The sequence below is a fragment of the Glandiceps talaboti genome, chromosome 14 (assembly GCF_964340395.1).
Source record: "Glandiceps talaboti chromosome 14, keGlaTala1.1, whole genome shotgun sequence".
In the NCBI taxonomy this organism is placed as follows: Eukaryota; Metazoa; Hemichordata; class Enteropneusta; family Spengelidae; genus Glandiceps; species Glandiceps talaboti.
Window position 1 is genome coordinate 9339555 of NC_135562.1, and position 16062 is coordinate 9355616.

General features: G+C 37.6%; 1 protein-coding gene across 1 annotated transcript; it reads left to right on the top strand.

Moving 5' to 3' along the window:
- The first annotated feature begins 233 nt into the window (after positions 1 to 233).
- Positions 234 to 7327, top strand: LOC144445489 (peptidyl-prolyl cis-trans isomerase E-like). Its single transcript, XM_078135054.1, has 10 exons — positions 234 to 264; positions 724 to 866; positions 1894 to 1920; positions 2532 to 2613; positions 3147 to 3274; positions 3840 to 3966; positions 4706 to 4785; positions 5588 to 5693; positions 6051 to 6126; positions 7042 to 7327. Exons 1-10 carry the CDS (start codon positions 234 to 236, stop codon positions 7175 to 7177), a joined length of 936 nt encoding a protein of 311 aa, XP_077991180.1. The 3' UTR covers positions 7178 to 7327.
- The last annotated feature ends 8735 nt before the right edge of the window (positions 7328 to 16062 follow it).

Genomic DNA, 16062 nt, shown 5'->3' on the forward strand with positions numbered 1-16062 from the left:
AACTTAGGGGTGAGATATGGTACACATATATATATTCTTTGTTCATTCAAATAATACACACATGAATCACTGATGCTGAAATTATGACTTACAAATAATCCTCATACATAGATTTTTGGCAGTAGTATGGAAATTCCACATGCGATCAGCCTTCCCACCGGCTAATAATAAAAACAAAAGTATCGGTGTAATGAAACAGCGCCCTCGGTGCGAGGTCAAAGGTTAATACGAAGATGGCTGCAAACAAGCGTGTAGTTTACGTTGGTGAGTGTTTTTGTTTTTCGTGACTTTTGTAGAGGAATAGAGACTTTCACGAGAATTCGTTGACGTAGTGATTTTGAGCACTGTTTCCAAATGCAAGTATTCATCATTCGATGTAACAAACACTCCGATCATGCCAAACTCAATAACTTAATGATGGATCCAATCGATTCAGTGCATTGCCATTGGACTTGGTTGGAGGTAGGAATGACTTTCTTAGAAGTTAGAGTTACACCCGTAATATGTGATTATGTCATAGAAGTTTCGACTGACTGAAATTAAAATATCTAAGATGGGGATATCTTCTGCAAAATATGAATAAATAAATAGATAAATAACTAACTAAAAAAGTAAATAACAATAACTAAGAATAAGTAGAGAATATATATGTGTTCATTTTATCATCATAATCATTCCTACTCTTGACCCTAGTAACAATGATTTTTTCTTCTTCTAATAAAGGTGGTTTAGCAGAGGAAGTTGATGAGAAAGTACTCCATGCTGGATTCATTCCATTTGGTGATTTAGTAGATATACAAATACCATTAGATTATGAAACAGAGAAACACAGAGGTTTTGCCTTTGTTGAATTTGAAAGTGCTGAGGTAATTACCTTTATTTATGTAAGTCCTGTGGATCTGACCACTGAGGTGGTATCACAGCCACAGTCCAATCTGATTAAAATCAGATGTAGGAACATGGCTAGATTGCGTTATTTTTCCTTCATATATTGTCGTTCTTTGGATTTTGCTGTTCCTGGACGGAGTGAGTGCTTTTTCTCAGAACAGCAAACAACAATATACTAGGGAAATAGAACTAGATAAAGTAATTACCGGTAAGGCTTACGCCTACAACAGGTTTTCATCACATTGAGTCACAGTCCTTCTGCCATGATCTGACCTATGACCCTAGGGTGTATGATCTGACCTATGACCCTAGGGTGTATGATCTGACCTATGACCCTAGGGTGTATGATCTGACCTATGACCCTAGGGTGTATGATCTGACCTATGACCCTAGGGTGTATGATCTGACCTATGACTCCAGTAATGAGTATATATCCCATAATATTTGCATATCAGAATTTCATATTAAAGTTGAGTAGTTGTATGATATGCATGTGCAAGTGAAGTGCCTTTTTTTGGTTGACAGACATAAAACACTTTTTATGATCACTGTTTCAACAGGTTGTGACTGCCATATGTATATAATGTCAGGGTTCACTTTAGGGAAAAAAGTGTCTTTTGTAAGCCGTATGAATTTCTGCTCAGAAAGATTTGTTTGCATATCCCTAGTTACTGGCCAAGTGTTGGTAGCTGGGGTCCTCAAGATATGTACGTATGTGTGAAATGGACAACTGACTGAGTCTATGATGTCAGTATGTACTTTTCAATGTTAGATACCCAGGCCTACTCTTAGTGTAATTTGAATATCATTGTAAATATTGAGAAGGAAAATATGAAGAAAATCTTGTACATCAGATAAAGACTGGGCAAATATAGCCGTAGTGAATAGTCATACTGGTTCTTCAGTGGTCAGACTTCATTTATTGAATCAAAATACTTGTAGTCATGGTCCTTTCTTTCTGTTATCTAAGTTTGTTTAATTAATGTTTATTCTGTAATCTTGTAGGATGCTGCAGCTGCTATTGACAACATGGTAAGACAAAAGAAATTTAGATTATTAACTACAGAGGGAGACATTTTCAAGTAAAGCATATTTATACTGTCATCATATTTGGTTCCAAATTGAAGGTTTTCCTTTCTTATTTGAACTGGTGATCTTCACACTAGGCAGTTTTTAAAAGTGCTGAAGTAATGAGGATTACCAGTTTTCCAATGAAAAATGAATTACATTTGTGGATAAAAATATGACTGCCTAAATATATGACAATGACATCGAAATGAAAAAAAGCTGACCTTCAACAAAATTTTGGCGAAGAACAGTGATTTGATGCATGCACCACCATTATCGAATAGACTGAAATGTAATGGCTGAAGAAACTACAGTCATGAAATGATACTTATGTCAATAGTTGCGATATTGTTGAAGTTACGTCCCATTTTCGTAGAGTAATGTAACCTGAACCATTGTTTTTATTTATACATAATACATTCAGTGGTAATGAGTAGTACGTGGAACAACAATTGGACCTGTCAGACTAAGAGTAATGTTGGTAGGAAATTACTTATCCTGTGAAATGTACAACACTTTCATCAGATGATGAAGAAAAGCATTGATTTGGTGATGTTATGTTTTTAATTTTATAGAATGATTCTGAATTGTTTGGTAGAACTATCCGAGTCAATCTTGCTAAGCCTATGAAGATTAAAGAAGGAGCAACTAAACCAGGTTAGTGGACTATTAACCAATGTGTGAGGGTGCCCAGTCACGGCATACCATGCAGACTATGGAATGTCTAGCTGTAGCGATTAGAATGTATGTGTCTGATTTGTATGTAATTACTGTCCTGGTCCAGATATGGGCATCTGCTCCAGAGTATTGGTTGGTTTATTTGTCTGGCACCAACAGGTTCCAGGTAACACTTTCAGGAAACCACACCTGACTATCAAGTGTCCAAATTTGCAATTACACAAACAGTTACAAAAACAAGCTTTTGCAAACTCAAACTTGTGATTGGAAATAACCTGTTTATGAATGGATCCAAAGAGATTGATCAGCTTGGTGTCATGGTTTATGGATGGTTTTCTGAAAAGTGTTAGCTGGAGTCAGTTGGTATCTATTTATTGGCTACATTGGCTGCTGGTTATGCCTGGTTATGTATACTTAATGATTTGGGGTGGTATTAACTGTTTATGCTAGTTATTACTGGTTATAATTATTTGGTAGCATGTGTTGGTAATAAATGATTATTTATTTGGCAGTATGGGCTGATGATAACTGGTTAAGGAAACACTCAGGAGCTACTTTGAAAGAACAGGAGAAGGAAGATGAGGAAGATGATGATGGAGGCGGAGACAGAGGAACAAAGAGGAAAGAAGATACAGATGAAGTAAGTGAAAAATAGCATTCTATGGGGAGAATTCAGTCAGGAGGATTCTACAAGAAGGGTTATATAAGGAGCACTCTCTAAGGGATTATTTTGGGTCATTGGTCATTTCAAAGATGAAAAGTGCTTTCAACCATGTCACAAGGGTTAGATTGTGTAATGGTTTTATTTTTAATTTGCATGAATCTACCTCGAAGAGTCTAAGTCATTAAGATTCATGACTTGCTTCAATAACAACATGCACACTCAATTTAAGGGTTTGACAACCATATCATGTCACCATAAGCAACTTTCTGTTGGGAATATGCCAATTGACCTTGACCTTAAACTTCAAGGTCAAACATATATATGCTAATGTTTGTGTGTCTATGTGTTCCTTTGAGTCATCAGGCCCATCGGACAGTCAAAAACATGAAGGTCAAATATAGACTTGCTTATAATTGTGTCTTTATTTTAATTATTAGGTCCATCTGGCAGTCCAAAACTTGAAGGTCAAATGTTCTTGACCTAAACCTTCAAGGTCAAAAGTAAACATACTAATTTTCATATGTCTGTGTGTTTATTTCAGTCATCTGGTCCACCTGCCAAACGATCCAAAGCCAATCCACAAGTTTACTTTGATGTCAAAGTTGGTAGCAAAAGTATTGGTAGAATTACAATGTTACTGAGATCTGATGTAGTACCAATGACAGCAGGTAAGTTACTGAGATCTGATGTAGTACCAATGACAGCAGGTGAGTTACTGAGATCTGATGTAGTACCAATGACAGCAGGTAAGTTACTGAGATCTGATGTAGTACCAATGACAGCAGGTAAGTTACGGAGATCTGGTGTAGTACCAATGACAGCAGGTAAGTTACGGAGATCTGGTGTAGTACCAATGACAGCAGGTAAGTTACTGAGATCTGATGCAGTACCAATGACAGCAGGTAAGTTACTGAGATCTGATGTAGTACCAATGACAGCAGGTAAGTTACGGAGATCTGGTGTAGTACCAATGACAGCAGGTAAGTTACGGAGATCTGGTGTAATACCAATGACAGCAGGTAAGTTACCGAGATCTTGTGTAGTACCAATGACAGCAGGTAAGTTACTGAGATCTGGTGTAGTACCAATGACAGCAGGTAAGTTAAGAAAAATGGAACCTTGGTTTGAAATCTGTCTTTTAGAGCATATGTAATATTTGTTACAGCTACCCAGAACATACTAGTGATGCGTAGGTAAATGAAATAATTTGATATGTGAGCACATAAAGAAGCACAGTGACTGTGACTGTAAATATGGGAAATTTAGTCCCTTTTACATTTCAATGGCAGAAAATAATTTGATAAATATGTTATTTTTTTCTGAAAAAAAAAAGACTTGCAACATTTTCATATCGTTTATCTTGTCAGTCTTCATTGCTATTAAACATATCTCTATCTTTTTTAACAGAAAACTTTCGATGTCTGTGTACACATGAAAAAGGTTTTGGTTACAAGGGGAGTTCTTTTCACAGAGTCATTCCACAATTTGTATCCTTTACTATACAGTATTAATTCATATAGCATTGTAATATCAGTTATTGTGTGTGTGCGTGTGTGTGTGGACATACGTACGTCTGTCTGTCTGTCAGTCTATATGTATGTATGTACGTATGTAGTACCTGTATGTATGTATGTATGTATGTATGTATGTATGTATGTATGTATGTATGTATGTATGTATGTATGTGTGAGTATGATGTATGTATGTATGTATGTATGTATGTATGTATGTGTGTGTATGTATGTATGTATGTATGTGTGAGTATGTGTCACAATGCGTGTATGTATGTATGTATGTATGTATGTATGTATGTGTGTGTGTATGTATGTATGTATGTATGTATGTGTGTGTGTGTGTATGTGTGTATGTATGTATGTATGTATGTATGTGTGTATGTATGTATGTATGTATGTATGTGTGTGTGTGTGTGTATGTGTGTATGTATGTATGTATGTATGTATGTATGTATGTATGTGTGTGTGTGTGTGTATGTGTGTATGTATGTATGTATGTATGTATGTATGTGTGTATGTATGTATTTATGAATGGATGGATTGAAAATAATTTGATAAATTAAGCACAATAAATAAATTGATATGTAAATTATTCTTAGCAAAGGACTAAAGTAAATCACATAGAAACAAATAGTCGTTGGATTGAACCAGGAACATGTAGTCATTTCAGCCATTTCTGTCATCTTGACCCCGGTTGTGTTCAATTTATTATCCAGTTATCATTTAATAACTTATTATTGAATATTGTAAGATTTCCTGAACTCTAATGAACTAGATGTGTCAGGGAGGAGATTTTACCAATCACAATGGCACGGGAGGAAAATCTATTTATGGCAAAAAATTTGAAGATGAAAATTTTGTTTTGAAACATACTGGGGCAGGTAAGTTACAAACACAACGGTACTAGTATGATGTGAGAGATATAACGACCTATGTAATTGGTGGAATGAACTACACTGACTGCCAGTGTATGATTGCTAGTTATTGGTGGATTTTCATATTCCTCTCACCAACCTTGCAAAATAGTGTCCCAAGAGGGTGCCCCACATGAAGAACAGTGAGATCTATAATATAATCACAGATATGTAATATTTAAAGCATTATCACTTCATTCAAGAATATTGTCTAATTCATCTTGTACTTTATAGAAATACATGGTGTTTAGACTGTGAATATTGCCATGTACTGATATTGCATTACTGTATACAACTAATGTAAACTTCCTTCATTTCCATCAGGTACATTATCCATGGCTAATTCTGGACCTAATACAAATGGATCACAGTTCTTTCTTACAACAGAAAAGACAGATTGGTACGTAATACTATGGTTTCTAATGCACTTTTCGTGTAATCAAACACTTTTGTATGTTACATGTACTTGCCTATTTATGCTTCTCAAGTGTCAATTCTTCTGTGGTTGTAGTATTGAATTCAACTTTATTCCACCACAAAGTGAAAATAAATTTTGAGCCACATACTTAGTTCTGTTCTTGGTAGTAATTATCATTGCATAATTCCTTGGCATTTCATCTTTAGTCATAAAATACTCTAAGTAGTATTTTGCTGAATCAAGTTGTTGCGTGTCTTAAAGTGGTACAAGCTGAGTTTACAAACCTTTTCACTCAAGTGAAAATACGTAAATAAAATCTCACGTAAACTCTTCTAGTATAATGTTAATGTTGATGCATGTCTTCTATAGCATTATAATTGTCTTCTGGTGGTGTGAGAACAATTGAGTGGAATTTAGGGAGTGCCTTGATATTTTTTCGTACATATAAAAATTACATCATCGGATCAATTATAAGTTATATCTTAATATCAGGTTTGAGTTCAGTCAGTTACAAGTGATGATTAAGTGTGCTTGAATAGATAGAATACTGAGAACACATTTTAAGTGTGCAGCAAAAATTACACCGAAAAATGTATAAACTCAGCTTGTGTCACTTTAATTATATGCCTTCTGTGTGATATGTAGTTCTTCAAGTCCATCGTATTTGTCTTTGATTGTGGTGACAAACCCCCTCTGATATGCTTATTTTCCAACTAATTGAAGAAAAATATTGGATAATAGCATTATAACAAGTTTAATTTTGAAAGAAAAGAGCCGGTTTTGAAAATTTGAGTTTGATTTCAAGTACCCCCCAGTACTACAGAACCTGTGATATTTAACTTGCATGGATTACTTTAGAAAAGCTTAAACTAAATCTTATGTTCTCTATGTTAACAGGCTGGATGGAAAGCATGTTGTGTTTGGAAAAGTTATAGATGGAATGGATGTTGTACGGAAAATGGAGGCTACTGGAACAAAGTCTGGGAAACCATCACAGAAAGTTGTTATTACAGAATGTGGTGAACTTGTATGATTTCTGCATTCATGGCATCTTCATGTTGAAACCGGTTCGACTCCTGTCCAAACAAACCTGTGAAGACCTGCTGTGACTAGTTTAATCTGGTTGAGTCATGAACATATAAACCTTGATAAACTGCTTTGAGTTAATATAAACCTGCCAAGACCTGATGTAGCCAGTTTGAACTGGTTAGAGTCAGCCTGCAGCAAAGATTTGTTGTAACTGATTTTTGTATTCCATATCTTCCAGCTGGTTTATACCTTGGAAAACTGTTCCTGGTTGTTAACTGCCATTGCTGTGGTGACACTACAATGCTCAAACTAAGATGTTCATCTACATTTATTAAGTGGTGTAGAAAGCTACACAGCAATGCTTGACAAAAGAGCTACACACTCTGTGAGCCTGTTTGACAATTGATGGAGAGTCACACACACACACACACACACACACACACACACACACACACACACACACACACACACACACACACACACACACACACACACACACACACACACACATCTTTGTTCTTCCCGGCTAGAGTTGCATTTTGTATTCACAAATGGACTCTGACTCTGAGGCTGGTATTAATCTCCTGTAGTTACTGGTCATAGGGCAGGACAAAATAATCTGGTGGCTGTTTTTATGCAAATTTGACATAAAACAAAGAAGTTTGGAGTCTGAATGTTACTGTATCGCGAGTGTGCACTCAAATCACACGAGGGCCCTTGTCACTTTATTTGGGGAGAACACTGCATACCACACACCATAACCCGCAACCAGCGACACTTATCCATCAACAATAGTGCACTTCATATAAAACACAATCAGTTGTCATTTTTTTGTCTGAATACTTGTATTTTTCATCTGTACTTTTTAACAAAAAATACATAACATAATAAATTTTCTACAAAACTCCAGTTGTCTCTAGAAGTTCTTTCACTTCGTGTATGCAAATAAATACGAACAGTCCTTCAATGGCAGTAGAAATAACAAATTGTGGTTTTACACATATTTAAATTAATGTATCATAAATACACAAAAAGGAGACTGATTTTCTCTAGCCTGTGAGGGCGCCCTAACATGGCGTACCTTACATAATATATACAAAAAAAGAAAAGACTAATTTTTTTCTCTAATTTGTAAGGTATGCCATGTCAAGGCGCCCTCACACATCAGTCACCCCCAAGAGCAGGCCAATGAGGGCTGAGCAACATGATGTATCTTAAAGTCTATATTTCCCCATGTACCAGGAATTCTAGTCTGTAAGGTACGTCGTGACAATGCACCCTCACACATCAGCCAACCCCTCCCAAAGGTGAGAGGAGGGCAGAACGTCACAATGTATCTTACAGTCTACAGAAATTCTTGCATTACTTCACATTGTATACAAAATTGAAACATGCCATATCAATTCTTGATGTGATGTTCAAAAACCAGAAAAGTGTGAGTGTACATGGTTTTGATAGTAACTATTTTCAATAATAACTTTTCAAACTAAAACAGAGGAATGTTCAATCATCTTTGACATCAATTCCAACTCTTCCCCATGTCTATGATTTTAATGTGCTTCTCAAAACTGCACACATTGGTGAAACTCATTATCAAAACAGCTGACAATATTTGTCGGTAAAAATCAAACCCCATGGAAACAAAGTGAGTAAATGTACCGATAATTTCTTGATAACAAAATATTTACTTGTTCGACAAATTGCCGAGAAATTATTATAAACAAACTCTTCTCAACATGCAATTTCTGGGACATCTGAGGACAATGGGTGCCCCATAGGTACTAGGTGATTTGAATACCCTAAATTGAACTGAATGATTAAAATGAAATACAAAGTTAAACTCTGCAAGCAGGTACTCCAGACTGTGATTTGTATAGTCTGTACATGTCCTTATTTTAGTCCAATGTCCTAAACCAGAAAATGTTTCAAAGTTTTAAATTTCAAACAACATTTCCAAATTACAATTATGAGCACCATGTCTTCTGTAGTCCATTAGTAACAGCTTTACTGATTGGTCAGGGTTGATGCCACAGCACCTGCCCAACCAATGGGCTATAGTCTTTTAGGTTTACTTCCATCACTCCTTCGTTTCCTCTGAGGTTTACAGATATTTTGCAGTTTCTTAATACCATCCTTGATATCAGGTTGTACGGGCCTTTCTACCTTTGACAGCCACGTTAGTAACGCAGTAACACCATGTTCAATGTCGGAGAAAGCTAGATACAAGACGCACCTAGCTACGCTGCACTGTACTATCCACGGCACGCCATCCTGTGTGAGCACTGCACACATCATTTTCAACAGTTCAGCTACAGATTTCTGGTTTTCCGTGAGCCCGATACGACTAACAGCGCTTATGATATCAAAGACCATAATGACGCTACTACAGTCAGTGTTTGTATCTTTCATTTTTTGACTCCATTCTTTCAATATCGGCCACAAAGCTTCCCTGATCAGCCAGTTATTACTCCATTCCCATCCTTGGTACAACGCGAGTATCTCTAAAGCTTTGATGATTTCAAACCCTAGCGATGTCAGAACACACTGGTCGTCATTCACTAATACAAGTTTCTTGCTTCTGAATTCATTGATCATTCCTTGGCAAAGTTGTTCTGTGTTTCCCTCACTGTTTAGCTGCCATCCACACATCAAGTGTACATATTTACTCATAACTTGCAGCTGTTGTTGGTCGGACACTGTACTCAGTTGTTTTTGCATCACCAGTTCTAATGCACTCAAGACTGGCTGTATGTGTGTAGACTCTTTCTGTAGAATCGCTGGCCAAACTCCAACAACAGCCAGTAGTATGTGAAGAGCATCTGGTCTCTGTTGTAGAAAGATATCGTAGCAAAGTACACACACGGACTGTCTGCAGTTCAAAAGTCTAGCAAGACCGGTATAGATTCTGCAAAGAGCCAAACACTGCATCAGAGCCGTTTGCGACATCACAGCTTTGTGTAAACTCTGCATCAGGCAAACTTGAACCTCACGGGGGAAGATTTTCAATTTATTCACCAGTGCCTGCACTATTTTCTCTTCCTGTGGTGATATGACTGGTGTGTGATTGTTATTGTTCGTCATACACTTTGCAGCAATGACAGGCATCAAATCCAGACCATTAACAGCTGTATACTGAATAACAGCTTGTATTACAGAACTAACTGCCTGGATCCCTACCATACAATTGATCTTATGTAGTAAATTTTGTAGGACTTGATCAGCTGTAAACAGATTTGAATGGTTGAAACAAGGTTGTGCTTGGCTGGATAATTGTTGCTGTTTTTTCTTTTTCTTCTTCCTCTGTTTTTTCTTCTTCTGTTTAGGATTTTTATTGCATGCAATATCTCCCCACAATGTTCCTATCGATTTAGTGGCATCTATTTTCCCGGTTTTCACAGGACTCCTTGGCGAGTTGAACTCGCTGGATGGAACCCGAGGTAGTGCAGTGTAATCATGAAACTGTTGATCATCCAACAATAAGTCACTGTCTTCAAAACAATCAGCTGGTCTGGTCTTGACTGGAGATTTGATGTCATTTCTGTCTTTCTCCTCTGACTCTGCCTGTTTAATAACAAGGTTTGTTTGCCTGTTGTCACCATGACGATAACTTTCTGTCTTGCTCCCTTGATCAACAGCTGTAATATGCTCTATCACAGTTTTTGTCTCTTTATTTTGGAGTTCCTGTGTCTTCATCATGTTACAACCCCCAGTTTTGTTAGTTTGCCGATTGGTGTTACAAGTTTTCTCTGTTTGCGGATTGGAGTTAAAAACTTGCAACAGGCTTCTTGCTGCATTTGGTGGATGTGGTGTAACTGAAATTGCATCCTTTGGCACCACTGCTTGAAAATTACATGGTGAACTCAAGAGGGCAGTCTCATTTTTAACAGTTGATTGTTCAGAAACATCTCGCATCTCTTGTGGAGGTGATGTGGGTGATGCTTGTTCTCCTACGCCATTAATGGTTTCTTCTGTTGGTGATAACAGAGGAGGCATTGGTGTCTGAGGTAAGGGTGACACTATTAGTGGAATAGGGGTGACTATATCACCTATTGGTGGTGGTGGGAGTGGTGATAAAGGTGGTGCTATGTCATTTTGTAAAAAATCAGCAATAACATCGAATGGTGTAGGACTTAGTGGTGGTACAGGAATGACTGTATCACTTGCTGTTGATGTTGCTATGGCAACTGTTGATTCACAAGTTATTGAGGACACTGGATAAAAGTCAAATTCATTTTGGTTTCCTGGACTGCATTCAGTATTTTCTGGATTTAGTACTTCTGATTCTTTAGTCTTATCTGAACTTGTTGAATTGTATCTAATAATGACTGGGCTTGTTGGACTGAATTCATTTTTCTTTCCACCGGTTTCACTGGATGCAATGTTCACTTGGCCTGTTGGACTGGATGCAATCTTCTCCTTGTCTGTTCGACTGGATACAATCTTCTCCTGGCCTGTTGGACTGGATGCAATGTTCTCTTGGTTGTTTGGACTGGATGCACTGTTCTCTCGGTCTGTTGGACTAGATACAATCTTTTCTTGGCCTGTTGGACTGGATGCAATCTTCTCTTGGTTTCTTGGACTGGATGCGATGTTCTCTTGGCCTGTTGGGTTAAATACACCATTCTCTTGCTCTGTTCGACTGTATTCATTTGTTGATCCTCTAACAGCCTTAGGTGAGCATATTGAATTGGGTTTACTGACAACTGTGCCTGTGGGACTTGTCACTGTACCTGATGACTGCTTCGTCTGTTGTCTTGATTGCAAACTTCTGTCTGAATCTGTGGAATTCTTTGTACTGTCATTTACAGGATTACTGATGGATGCTTTGGGACTTGATTCTAACTTGTCAACTGACAACGTCAACTTGTTATTGTTAGAAACTAGTTTTGTTTCCACTTTAATGTTTCCATTTAAATTGCATCTTTTCTGCGTCTTCCGCGGCCTTCCTCTTTTCCTTTTAGTTGGCGGTTGTTCAGATTCTGACATCATATCTTTACTCAGTTGTTCACTAGCTGATATGTTTACAGGACTCCTCATCTCACTGCTTTCTGATTTGACCTCCCTAGCTCCCTCATTCTTTTCCCCAGTTTCAATATCAGAACTGCCTACTGTTTTTTGTTGACTGTTGAATCTATTGCTACTAATATCTTTGATGTTTTTCTCATTGTTAGATGCAGCCTTTTTTCTAACTTTTCTGTTCGTTGCAATTGTAAGGCTACTCTGTTCTGCCAACAATTTGGCTCTAGACCTTGTAACCCTGGTTGTGGTGTTCATCTCCAAGGTTTCACATGTTGCCTTCATCGCTTGTGTCTCTTTAGTCGACGAACATGACAGTGATCTTGTCAGCCTAGACATTCTTGTATTCTGTGAAGCATGTTCTTGTTCTACATTGTTCTGTGGTACAGAAAATTTTTCCTGCATGTCATCAGGTTGTGTTAGTCTTGTTTTGCTTACTGACGACATGCTATGTGGCTGTTCTTTGTTCTCCAGTGGTAAGATAAAATCTTCCTTCACTGCGTCAGATCTGGTTAACATTGTCTTTCTTAGTGATTGCAGGCTATGTAGTGGTTTTGTTTTCTCCTGTAGGGTTGTACAATCTTGGACTTTGTCAACTTTGTCAACTTTTGTTGTCTGCATAACGAGTGTTTTCACCTTGTCTTGTGCTAAAATACTATTTTCTTGCATATTCTTCAATTTTGTAGTCTGCAAGACAGGTGCTGGTTTTATGTTGTTGTCTGGTATAGTATAGTTTTCTTTCAATTCCTCAGATTTTGAAGTCTGCAAGACAGGTGGCGGTACTATCGTGCTATGGTGTAAGGCACAGTGTTCTTGCACTTCCCCTGACTTTGATGTTTGCAAGTCAGGTGAGAGTACTTTATTGTCCCCTAGTATGGCAAAATCATTTCGAAATTCATCAGACTTTGTCAACTTTGCTGTTGGTTCTGTCAGTGTTACTCTTGTTGACTGCAAAGTATCTGGTGGTTTTACAGTCTTATCAAGTGTGGTGTCATCTCCTTGCATTTCATCAGATTTTGTTAGCTCTGTTTTACCTGTGGAATGTAAGGCATGTGTTGATGCTTTCTCCTTCTGTGGTATTCCACAACTGTTCTGTATTTTGACAACATCACTTTCTGTTGAGTTTATGTCTCTCTCTGTTCTCTTTTCATTTTCACATGCACTCGTCCTCTTCTCTGAAACACTTTCAAATATTGACATCTCTTTTATCCTGTCGTCAGGCATCTGTGTATCTGCCATTTCATTGTCCTCAGAACTTGAACTTGACAGAGTTTTTTCAGTGTCTCTGAGTCCAATATGATTTTGTGACACAGTTGATATAACCACATCACTATCACTGATAACTTGCTTGTCGTCTTTCTTTGCATTTTTAGAATGTTCACATTTTGTTTTCTTTCTTAGACTTTCATCATTGATGTCTCCTGTCTCAGGTAGCACAGAGAGTATTTTTCTTTTCGGTGTTGTGATATCCAGGTTTTGTTTTTGTGATGAGGTAGTTGCACAGATGGTATCAGCATTATCAATTAGGGGTGTACCCAAATCAGAGTTATAGTGTTTGTTGATGGCAGACTTTTCATTACAAGGATAATGATTTGATTCTGTTTTTGGGCTAGCTTTCTCAAAGTCATCACTACTGGAAGAGTCTGTGCCAAGATCTGATCTTGTACTTTGATTTAGATCAACCATGTTTAACTTCTTGGGAGTCGAAGTCATCAAATGTTGAACAGCTGTTGTCATGGTTACACTGTCTTTCAGGTCATGATGCTGATTTGGTGCCATATTAGGTGTACTGGATTCCTGGGTTGGATGTTGATTGGGAGTTGTAGTTGGTATGTCACATTTTGGGGTTATATGCATTGTTTGTTTTGCATCAACATCAGACCCGCTTTGATATTTGTGCACAATACGTTCCTTTGAGTTCACAGATTCTTCAGTCTTTTGAGACTCAGATAAAGTCTGTTCTGTCACACAATCAGATGCGGCTTCATTCCTTTCACCCTCTAATTCAGATGAAGTCTGTTCAATTACACAATCTGCAGCTTGTTCCTCAACCAAGTTCTGTAATACATTCTGATCCGTACCACAATCAGACTGTGGTGATGCAGGTAAAGGCTCACACTGTAGATCACACAATAAACTGCTTTCATCTTGCTCACTATCATCCATTGACAAATCATGGTATCCCTCGTTCCCATGACTACTGCCTCCTAACACATTGTCAATTTGTTGGCAAACATCATCAAAGTCTGTGTCACTTTCACACTCTGATGCTGCAGGTGACATCGGTAAGGGCATTAACTGAGAAGGCAGTTCACTTGCTGAAAACTCTATCACAGAAACAAGTTCTGAAAACAGTGTATCTGTACTTGAAATGCATTGGTTTGACTGACTGGAACCTGGAAAGTTTCCAAAATTTCTCTGTAATACCGGATTCAGATTTCCAAAGTTTGAGTCTTCCAACTTGTTCAAAGCTTTTTCTGTTTTCGATAGTTGCCTTTGAAGTTCTTTGTTCCTTTTCTTCAATTCTTCAATCTGCTGTTTTTGTGAGGTAACAGTGTCTCTCAATCTACTGACTGTCTTTTCTTGTTTTACAGCTGCAGTGTTTGCCTTGTCAACTTCTTGTTTTGCATTTTTGCACTGACTGATCAGTTCATCCTCCTTCTGTTCCTTCTCCTCAAGACGATTTTCCAATTGATGGAACAAATTTTGACACGCGGCATGTTCGCCCTCTATGGTCAGTTTCTGTCCTAATAATCTTGAGTTCGTTGCTTTCAATTGTCCGATTTCTTGCTTCAAACTTGCACTCTGCTGCAGAGCAGATTCTAGTTGTACCTGTAACACTTGACAATCTTTGTGTTTTATATTCAGTTCCTTGTGTTTCAAATTCAGTTTGTTTGTAGCATCTTCCAGTTTCTTGGTTTGTGCATTGTATTCCTGACATTTGTGGCTATACTGTTTGATGAGTCTGTCTGTAGAGATGATTTTCTGTTTGATCGTGGTAAAACTGGTTGTGTGTTCTTCATTGAGTCTGTCTAACTCTCTTTGGAGTTTGACACAGTTTTCACAGTCTGTTACTTCCATATCCATGGTGTCAATGTACTTGTCTTCGTCAGGCTTACTGGTCTTCCATTTTCGATCTCATTTTAACAGGATACTACATTTCATTATCAGTTCTACAAAGTGAAATAAAATGAAAGGTTAGAATCAATATTAACAGTTTTTGATAAAAGTGTACTATGGAATACACTAACTCTAGCAGTTTGCTGTGCACTTGACATACAATTTTTTTTTAAACTGCAAAGAATGCTATCAAAATTTATAATGCGCCATGTGTGCCCCCGACCTATGTATAGTATACGACAACCAGGTACATCAAAGATGGTGACGGATCAACTCGTCCCAATTTCAACTCGTCCCATTTCAACTCGTCCCACTCAACTCGTCCAATTTTCAACTCGCCCCAATTTCAACTCGCCCCATTTTCAACTCGCCCCAACTCTTTGCAATATAATTTACCTGTGCATATATGAAATCGAAGCTAGTAGTACTCAGTTTGGAGGGTCTGTGGTATCTCGTATTCCACTAATGAAGTACCACTTGCGCTGTAAACACATACTACAATACTTAGTTGCGTTAACTAGGGAGAGGAGACACGTCTCCAAAACCCGTACGCGCGGAAGTCGTAAGCGTGTCAGTCACTAATATTCTCCCTGGTTATTATCATTATTATTTCTTATTTGGGTTGTAAACATTAAGTCCTAATGTGAAAAGTGATATTCCATGACTGAGGAAATTTAAAGTTGTTGTGCTAGTATAAGTTCTTTATATCTACCAAACACTTAGCCAAAACACACACTACTTTCTGCTACGAAA

Coding starts and splice junctions, on each gene's coding strand:
- LOC144445489 (XM_078135054.1), top strand. CDS start 234: ATGGCTGCAAACAAGCGTGTAGTTTACGTTG. Junction 867..1,893: donor TTGAATTTGAAAGTGCTGAG/GTAATTACCTTT, acceptor GTAATCTTGTAG/GATGCTGCAGCTGCTATTGA. Junction 5,694..6,050: donor TTTGAAACATACTGGGGCAG/GTAAGTTACAAA, acceptor CATTTCCATCAG/GTACATTATCCATGGCTAAT.